General features: G+C 39.5%; 4 protein-coding genes across 4 annotated transcripts; 1 reads left to right on the top strand and 3 right to left on the bottom strand.

Annotated features, from left to right (window-relative positions):
• Positions 1–357: 357 nt before the first annotated feature.
• On the bottom strand, positions 358–801 carry NEHOM01_2390 (uncharacterized protein; the record flags this gene model as incomplete). The annotated part of the gene is made up of 1 exon (XM_051491266.1): positions 358–801. One exon carries the CDS (start codon positions 799–801, stop codon positions 358–360), a length of 444 nt encoding a protein of 147 aa, XP_051347226.1.
• Positions 802–1,136: 335 nt separating this feature from the next.
• NEHOM01_2389 (uncharacterized protein) lies at positions 1,137–3,980 on the bottom strand (the record flags this gene model as incomplete). The annotated part of the gene is made up of 1 exon (XM_051491265.1): positions 1,137–3,980. One exon carries the CDS (start codon positions 3,978–3,980, stop codon positions 1,137–1,139), a length of 2,844 nt encoding a protein of 947 aa, XP_051347225.1.
• A 153-nt stretch (positions 3,981–4,133) lies between these two features.
• Positions 4,134–6,242, bottom strand: NEHOM01_2388 (elongator complex protein 2; the record flags this gene model as incomplete). Its single annotated transcript, XM_051491264.1, has 1 exon — positions 4,134–6,242. The coding sequence occupies one exon, from the start codon at positions 6,240–6,242 to the stop codon at positions 4,134–4,136; it is 2,109 nt and encodes a 702-aa protein (XP_051347224.1).
• A 20-nt stretch (positions 6,243–6,262) lies between these two features.
• Positions 6,263–6,616, top strand: NEHOM01_2387 (uncharacterized protein; the record flags this gene model as incomplete). Its single annotated transcript, XM_051491263.1, has 1 exon — positions 6,263–6,616. The coding sequence occupies one exon, from the start codon at positions 6,263–6,265 to the stop codon at positions 6,614–6,616; it is 354 nt and encodes a 117-aa protein (XP_051347223.1).
• Positions 6,617–8,998: the final 2,382 nt, after the last annotated feature.

Below are 8,998 nucleotides of genomic sequence, written 5' to 3'. Positions count from 1 at the left end.
GTAGGCATTGGCTAATGAACCCTATCCAACCCAACCAAACACTAACACCATCTAATCTATAAAAGCTTATCTAAAACTTTCGAGAGAATATAGTCGAATAAAAGATAGCACCATCCGCTTCTAAATCTACCCTTAGGAATGAAAGGTTGTATTCCTGGTCCTAGACATAGAAAGGAGACTCGTTTGGTACTTTGGCTCAATAAAGATAATTTCCAAGTCTCACCTGCTGAGGGCTTTTGTATTTCAAACTGGGCGAGTTTCATACTCGGCGTGCCACAATAAGTAAATAGATATAATAAACAAATAGATATAATAAGTATGTAGATAGTAAAAACCATGTATTAACTTAGTTATGTATTAGTTGTGAGAATTCGCAGTATCTTCCGCGGTTGGAGTGAACTTAGGAACAAAGACTTTAGCATTCTTCTCGGAATATTGACCCACTGGCATAGGGAACATAGGAGTAGCAACTGCTGGCATATCTGCAACTGGAATCATAGGCTTACCATACCGGGCTTCAAGAGTCTTAACTGTCGTACGAGGAACTTGCCCGGGAACAGGCTGTGGTATTTTAGGTAGATTAGGTAGAGGCTTAGTGAGTTTTGGTAGAGGCATTGGTTTAGGCTGGCCATTAGATAGCTTATCTTCTGCTCGGCACTGAGTTACTTCCATTTTGATAGGCTTCATTGTCTTAGAATCAACTGTAATCCACTTTTTGGCTACCTTATCGTAAATAAAGCTAGTTGTTTGTGATAACTCAACGACTGGCACATCATCTTTACGAGCTAACTTCTTAAACATATTAGACAGTCTCGAAACACCAGGAAGAGCGCCAAGCCAAGAACCGGCCGGTTGAGAATCTTCAAGAATTTGATATCTCGTCTTATCAGAGAAAAGAGCTCGGTAATCAGTATTATCATCATCCGGGATAGCATGTTCGCTTGGTTTAGGTGGAGTTATCTTAGGTAGAGCTTGAGTAATACTCTCTGCAGTAGGTTGGGGTGGTTGAGGAGATTGTGATAGGGTAGGGGTAGAAGTAGAGGTAGGAGTGGGGGTAATAGTAAGAGTACTCTCAGTAGTAGGTTGAGGAGGTAGTGGTGCTGATTGAGTGGGTTTAGGGGGATGGGCAGGAGGTGCTAATTTAGAGAGATCTCTTGGTGGTGTTGTCTTGATGATACGTCGTGGCGGTAGTCGTGATGGCATAGGTAAAGGAACTGCCGTAGTTGAAGGAGGGGTAGATGGAGGTGAAGAANAGGTTGAGTAGGTTGAGTAGGTTGAGTAGGTTGGGCTGGTGGAGGTGAAGAAGATAAAGTAGGTTGGGGAGTGGGTAGAGGAATAGTAGATTGAGCTGGTTGTGCTAGTTGAGGTGAAGCAGGTTCAGTTGAACCACCTACCATCTTAGTTATACCCAGATCAACTGCTTGAATTAGTCCAGAAAGTCCCCAACTAGACGGCTTGATAAGTAATTGTGTCTCTAACTGACTTTTCTCTTGGCGATCAAAGTTATCTTTCAAGTCATTATAAAGAGATTGTGCTCTTTTCAAATCAACATCACTAATTTCAACTAAAGTCCTTCCTATCTGATCTTTAAGATCAATTTGGTCATTAAAGTACTTCTTATAAAGCAAAAGCAGATTAGTAAGTCTGTGCCCATAATAAGAACTAGTAATAGAACCTATGTCTAACTCCATAGCCGAACGACCAATAAAAAGAACAGTAGTTGCTTCTTCAACCATATTCTGATCAAAGAAAAAGTGACACAATCTGATAATACTCTTAGCACAACGACCAAGTACAGCTCCTTTAAGAATAAAAGCCCAATCTAAAACAACATCACAAATCTCTTCTTCAGATAAGGAATCAAAAATCTTACTAACCACCATATCATAACCAAATTGTAACAACAAGTAAAGATAGTGAGAAAAAGAACTAGTTGATGCCTTAGCATACAATTTAAAGACTTCTTCCTTCACTCCACATGTTTCAGCTACAAATAAGGCCTCAGCCCAGTTGTTACTAAATAGGGCTTTGTTAACCATAGTTGATCTTGTGCTTTCTTTTAGCTGGCCTGGTGCTTTCCGAGCTAATAGTTGAGTAGAGAGAATTTCAGGATTCTTACTAGAGATATATCCTAGATAAGCTGTATATTCATCGCCAACTAATTTAGATAAGACACGATCAAGTTCATTTGGACTCTTCTTGCGATAATCAGCTAGTTCATCTCCACAGATAGCCAGTTCTTTATAAAACTGTCCTACATGCACAAGTACTCCCGGTTTAGTCCTACTCTCTACATTATGGGCATAGCAAATACCATGATTAGCAAATGTGATGGCAATTCTTGGTCGAGGATGGGGAAGTTCACTATCATGTTTAGGCTGAGTAGATGTAGATGTAGATGGTGTAGGTAGTGGTTGTGATGGTAGTGGTTGTGAGGGAGGAGTGGGTGGTAGAGTAGGAGGAGTAGCCGGGGGTAGAGTGATGGTAGATTCTGACTCGGAGTAGTCATAAGTATTTAAGAAGGTAGAATTAGGAAGGATAATATCAGAAGCAGAAGAACCAGCTACAGTTTGTAAAGGAATACGCTCAGTCATTTCTGGGGAGGGTAAAGAGATACCAAAGTTTGATCTAGAACGATAAGATCTTTCTTCTTCTGGTTCACTAGATTGCATTGAGTTAGGTAGATTAGATTCACTAAGTTGTTCACTAGTAGGTTCTTCTGAAGTAGGTGTAGATAAGTATGCTTTAAAGTCAATAGGCGGACAATCACTAAACATATCATCTGGTGCTTCTTCTAAGTCATTAGTAGTTACACCCGAGGCCGACTCTCCTAAATCTTCCATTGCTAAGCACGTATCAGCTGCCGGCTGAGTACTTTCATAACCACCTAGTAGTACTTCAGATTGAGTTAGGGTAGGTTGAGTTAGATTAGGTTGAGATGAGTTGGGTTGAGATGAGTTGGGTTTAGGTGAGTTAGGTTGTGATGGGTGTAACTCAGCTAGTTGTGATAGTACTTCAGATTGAGTTGGTTGAATTGATTGTGTTAGTTGTGTTAGTTGTGATTCACTCTCCTTATCACTTTCTTTATCACTTTCACTAGCCTTGCCTACTGCTAATTGCTTATCAATATCTTGATTGACCTTATCTTCATGGTGCATTTCATGATGCATTTCATGATTTTGACCTGAACTACTAAATGATGTATCTTTTGATGCACTATCTGACCATTCTGGATCTTCTTTTAGTGATTCATACCAGTCATCTTGCTCGCCTCCCGTATACTCTTCATATGCCGACCAGTCGTGATTAGCTGACTTTTCATCAGTATATACCTCATCTAAATAGTTACTAGAACTATCCTTATTAGACTCACTAGAACTACTAGTCTTCTCTAATAATGAAACTTGTTCTACTTCATTATTGGCTATCTCATTCTTAAGTACTGAATTGGCACTATCTAATGAGATATTATGATGATTACTACTAGGAGATAGTACCTTATCTTGATGAGATACCGGTTGATTATCACTACTAGCTATACTACTACTAGCTATACTATTGGGAGACAACCAATTATCATGTCCTGAATCTTGGGGTAGAAAATCATCAAGACTCCATCCGGCTTCTGATTCCTCTGGTGTTCTTCCTGGTGAAATTTGAGCTGGTGTGGTGGCTTTTTCTTGCGATAAAGATTGAATTTTTGATTGTGATTTTGAATTTGAATTAAGCTCAATATTCGGAGAAGAAAATGACGTAGGCCAATCCATTTCATCATAATTAAGATCGCCTTCTACCATACTCATATCAAAGACTTCCATTTCTTCTTCAGAATCTTTGGATTTAACTTTTGAACTATCTTCTTCATACGGAACTAAATTCTTTAGCATTGCTTCAAAGGCTTCCTGATCGGTATTACTCGGATTCATATGTGTTAGTAAATAAATAAAATATATAGGCAATCTGAGACTCATCTGGAACATAAACAAAGAGTGTTTTAGGTGGTTTGTTAATAGTTTGATCAATAGTTGTTGAGATGGTGTTTTAGGTGGTGTTTGAGTTAGTTTGGGGTTACAGTTAGCTGATCATGTTTAAATCAAAAATATTGATTTTATTGATGTTAAGGTTGGTTGGATTTAGTTTGGGGGTATGGTAGTTGGTGTGGTTGGGTTGAGGGTAGTGAGTGGGTCTATGCGAATGGTGCCTTCTAGGGAAGTGCTGATGAGAACTGGATGGTGGGCGAGTGTACCGATGGTGAGTTGGGTGGTGGGTGAGTTGAAGAGGCGGAATTGGTGGTGGGGAGTAAGAAGGTGGCCGGAATGTGTGCCTCGGATGAGTTGGCCTTGGTAATGGGTCAGGGCAGTAGTTAGTTCTGGGATGGGTTCTTGCTTGAGGAGAGTAAGACTGTTGGTTGTACTGTACTCACAGAGGGTGCCGTCTTTGGAAGTGGTGAAGAGTTTTTGACTATCTTCGGCAAAACAGATGGCGAGAATTTCCCGGCGATGAATGGCGAGTGTACCGATGAGTTGGACACCCCAATGCCCGGGTTGAAAGCGGTTGGTTGTGCCGGTGAGAAGGGTTGGGTCTTGGATGATTTTGAAAAGAGCGACACGGCGATCACGACCGGCTGTGGCTAGGAAGGACTGGCACTTAGAGACAATAATAAAAGTAATGCCAAGATCATGAACGGGTATCTTTTGGATGATTTCGGAATCTAAAGTGCTGATGATAAGAGTGGCGAACTCGCGTTGGGAAGCTTTACTGGCGGCGGCGATGAGTTTATGGCGGACAATAGCTGCAGTGGCGATTTCAAAGGGGTAGCCATAGGCCCGATGTGTTTCAGTGAACATGTGCCGGGTAAGGGATGGCTCTAGACCAATTAGATCGGTGGGCTGGAGAATAGGATTGACTTCTTTCTCTTCTGTAGGCGTAAGACTGAGTTCTTGGGCATAGGCTGTGAAAGGTTTAGTGGAGTTGGATGCTGTATTGGGTGCTGCATTGGTAATAGTATCGTAGAGTTGGGTGCTGGTGTACGTGCGTAGAAGATTCTCATCTGCTGCTACTAGAATACGGTTCGTATCTAGGAACCCGGCAAAGACAAGAGGGTGGCCGGTAGTGAGAGGCCGGAATATTTCGACTAGTCGATTGTCTCTTAAGGCCCAAACCCGAACGGTGGCATCGTCTGAGGAAGTTAGAAGTAGACCTTTATCCAAATCAACTGAACGGACGCGTAAACGATGACCGGTTGTAAAACCTTCTCCATCACCAAAGTACAAAGCTCCAGCACTTAATAATAAGGGCCGATCAATCCGATCAGAAGTATTGCCAGTAGAAGATACAACTCCGTATGCGCCCGATAAAGGTGCACCGCCATACGCTCCATAAATCCCAGTACTAGTCCAGGGACCATTAGCTGAACTCCAAATGGCACAAGTTCCATCATCAGAAGCTGTAAGAATCCGGGTTGGATCTTCATTATAATAACTAACTGAACGACAAGGTGTTTTATGTCCTCTAATTAATCCCGTTCTGACCAGTTGAGTTCCATCAAAGATACCCGTAGCTATATGTCCACTTAAAAGAGAAACACAGAAATGGTGGATACTATTAGCTTGGCTTAGTAAAGATAAACTAGTTACAGGTGAGGGTGGTGATCCTAAAAGAACCATTGCCTTATCCCCAACTACTTCTTTCTTATCCAGTCGTAAGTACCCAGCATATCCGCCATAAGTCCCAAAGACACACATGGGTATATTATCCTGGTAAAACAAACGAGCATCCACTACTGGATCGGGTGTCTCCCATTGTACTTGGCCTTCTGGGCCTACTAAGTACCCATGACTCTTAGTGAAGAGTACAACTAGATCATCTAAACTCCGCGTTGTCGTAATAGGTGTGCCCAATCGATTAAAGTCTGGCCAGATCTGTAACTCACCTTCACTGGCACTCAGAAGTAGTAAACATCCTAGTTGTGTTCCAGCCACCACTACCAATGATCCATCTTTTCTACTATGGATATCAAAAGATGAAATTGGACCGGCCCCAACTGCTCCTAAAATTAACGTTGAACTGGTTCCATCTAGTCCTATCTTTACTAAATCACTTCCTGCTATGTAATATACTGTTTTGTCTCTAATTATTACCGACCCGGCCCGCATACTAGAACAACTCATTGCTACAGTCGAATGGCAAAGATAATCAGAAGTAAATGAACAAAGAGAAGAGTTATCTGGAGTAAAGATCATGGGAGATACAAAAATTTGCAATGTCACACGCTGAATCTCGCAATAAGATTAGGGAACGCACTGCTCGTATCTTTTGGGCGGCTGCTTCAGGTCTAGTAGTTGGTGCTGGACTTGGTGCTGTCGAACGGCTTGTTACGGGCAAACCAGTGATCAGAACAAGAGCAGCCGATCTAATGCTCTTAGGAGGTGCTTATGCAGCTACTGATATTATTCTTAAGGACTACAAGATGTCCCCAACTTACAAGCCAGTAGTAGCCGGATGTGTAGCTGGCATAGTTTCATCTCGTTCTGGAGTTGGTCTAGTAGTCAACTCAGTCGCTGCTTCAGCACTAGGTATTGCTCTTAATAAGCCAAATATCTGGATTCGTGAATAAATAAGATTAGTTACCCTTTGTTTTGATTTTGATTTTGACTTAGTTAGTCTTTAGTTGTGTATATCTTGATCTTATTTATTGTTACTTGAATTATAATCTAATTCCAAACTAATTCTAATTCCAAGTTGAACTAAATCTAAATCTAATTCTAAACTAAATCTAATTCCAAACTAAATCTGAACTAAACTCTACTTAAGTTTAAAAAGAAAGCTTTCAATTGACTTTTTAGACTATTATCATCTACAATTAGATTACGACATAATAAACCGCATAACAACCCAACTCAATACTAACTCAATCCTAACTCAACTCAATACACCACACTATTGACATAGATCCACAACAAATAAACAACATAGACGGCTTACCAATTAAATTAACCTTGCAAACGTACTTTGAATAGCATACATTACATTACCACAATATCATATACCACACCAAACCAGACTAGCACATAACACAACCTAAACCTCTTTTATTACTACTAACTCAGACTAACTCAATCCTAACTCAATCCTTAACTAATACATCCTCTATTAAAGACATTCCTTGAACTAAGTGTGGGTACCATTTATTGAGTAAATAAGTTTGAGTGAGTATGACGTCATATTGGGTTGGTATTGGGTTGGTATTAGTTTAGTGCCAAGTAGTGTATACTAAGTAGTGGGTAGTAAATAGTGATCAGATTGATCGTATTAGTATTGTATTGATATTGTGATAGTATTGTGGTAGTATTATGGTAGTGGCCATATGACATCAGGTCAACTCAACACCAAGTCAACTCAACTTAGATACTAACCCAACACCAACCCAACTCAATACCAACTCAATACTAATATCAACTCAATAGAACAACAAATAAACCAGTTAGCAATCTCTTGACTTTAAATTTGTTCTCAAATTTTAGCCCGGGACAAGAATTGATGATTGAGTTATCATATCAACTCTTTCTTGTCCCACCAAAAACCATATAATGAAGATTATTCATTCATTGTACTTTTTGGTCTTTATTAGTATTATTGTGTTTTGTGTTTATTTTGATAAGACTTGTTCTGATATGTTTAAGCATTAGTCTGTTCTTTACTAAAGAAGATTGTTGTTTAGATTAGTTTGGAGAGTTGGGAGTCCAAAACTAATCTTTCTTTATTCAATTGAAACAGTCCTTTGACTAGTTATTTAGAACAGACTAATAGATATGCTTGTTTCTCTAAACTAGTAAGTCTTTCTGGTGTAATGGAGTTCTACTCAGAATAACTTACTAGTTTAAAGCAAATACAGTCTTCTGGATCTTTACAATGGCGAGTTAAGTCCAGAAGTAGAGCATAGCTTAAGTTAAGACCAAGTTAAGGAGAGTTAAGAGACCAACGTAGCCGGTAGTAAGCAGATAAGAGATAGTTGGGGAACTATAGAACTACTGCTACTTTTATTTAGATCAGAAGGATATACTACTATAGTCTATCCTAAACAATTTGATCAAAACGGTTTCTCTTATTCTATCTTAAACTCAGAACAAGTCCACCTAACAATAAATGAACTCAATTCCGAAGTTTAGTTTAGTTTGACCAGTAAAGTACCAATTAACTGTGGCACGCCGAGCATGAAGCTCGCCCAGTTTGAAATACAAAAGCCCTCAGCAGGTGAGACTTGGAACTTGTCTTTATTGAGCCAAAGTACCAAATGAGTCTCCTTTCTATGTCTAGGACCAGGAATACAACCTTTCATCCCTAAGGGTAGATTTAGAAGCGGATGGTGCTATATTTTATTCGACTATACTTACTCGAGAGTTTTAGATAAGCTTTTATAACTTAGATAGTGTTGGGTTGGGTTGGATATGGTTCATTAGCCAATGCCTACTCTATTAAAGACATTTCTTGAGACGAGTATCGATGTGATTTGTTAAATAAATATGGTTGTGTGTGAGGATGACGTCATATTGAATTGTAGGGTAGATATGTAAAACTAAATTAGTCGAATCAGATTGACTCTATTAAAGCTGCAAGGCGTAATTAGCTGGCAAAACATTAGGTTGATCTTTGGGTTGGGTTAGTAGTGGTCGTATTGGTTTGGTATTGGGTTGGTATTGAATAGACATACTTAGAAAGTAAGTCTTGTTGATATTCTATTAATTTAGAGTATTTGTTTGGCTAAGACTAGAATATTTTTAATATTGATATATTATAGTCTATAAATAAAAACATGAGATAGCAACTTGTAAAATGAACAAAAGGATGAATAGATACTCTTTGAATGTTTACCAAGTAGTTTGCTTGGTTATTGGATTGTGTTGTGTCTGGTGTAGTGCTGGTGAGAATTCAAATGAGATGGAGTTGTTTGGTCCATCTAAAGACGCTGCGTTAGCTAGAAATAGTCAACTACCATTGG

The sequence above is a fragment of the Nematocida homosporus genome, assembly GCF_024244095.1.
Source record: "Nematocida homosporus strain JUm1504 chromosome Unknown 4535, whole genome shotgun sequence".
Classification (NCBI taxonomy): domain Eukaryota; kingdom Fungi; phylum Microsporidia; genus Nematocida; species Nematocida homosporus.
Note: the sequence above shows the minus strand (reverse complement) of the source record. Positions and strands in the feature narration are given on the sequence as shown.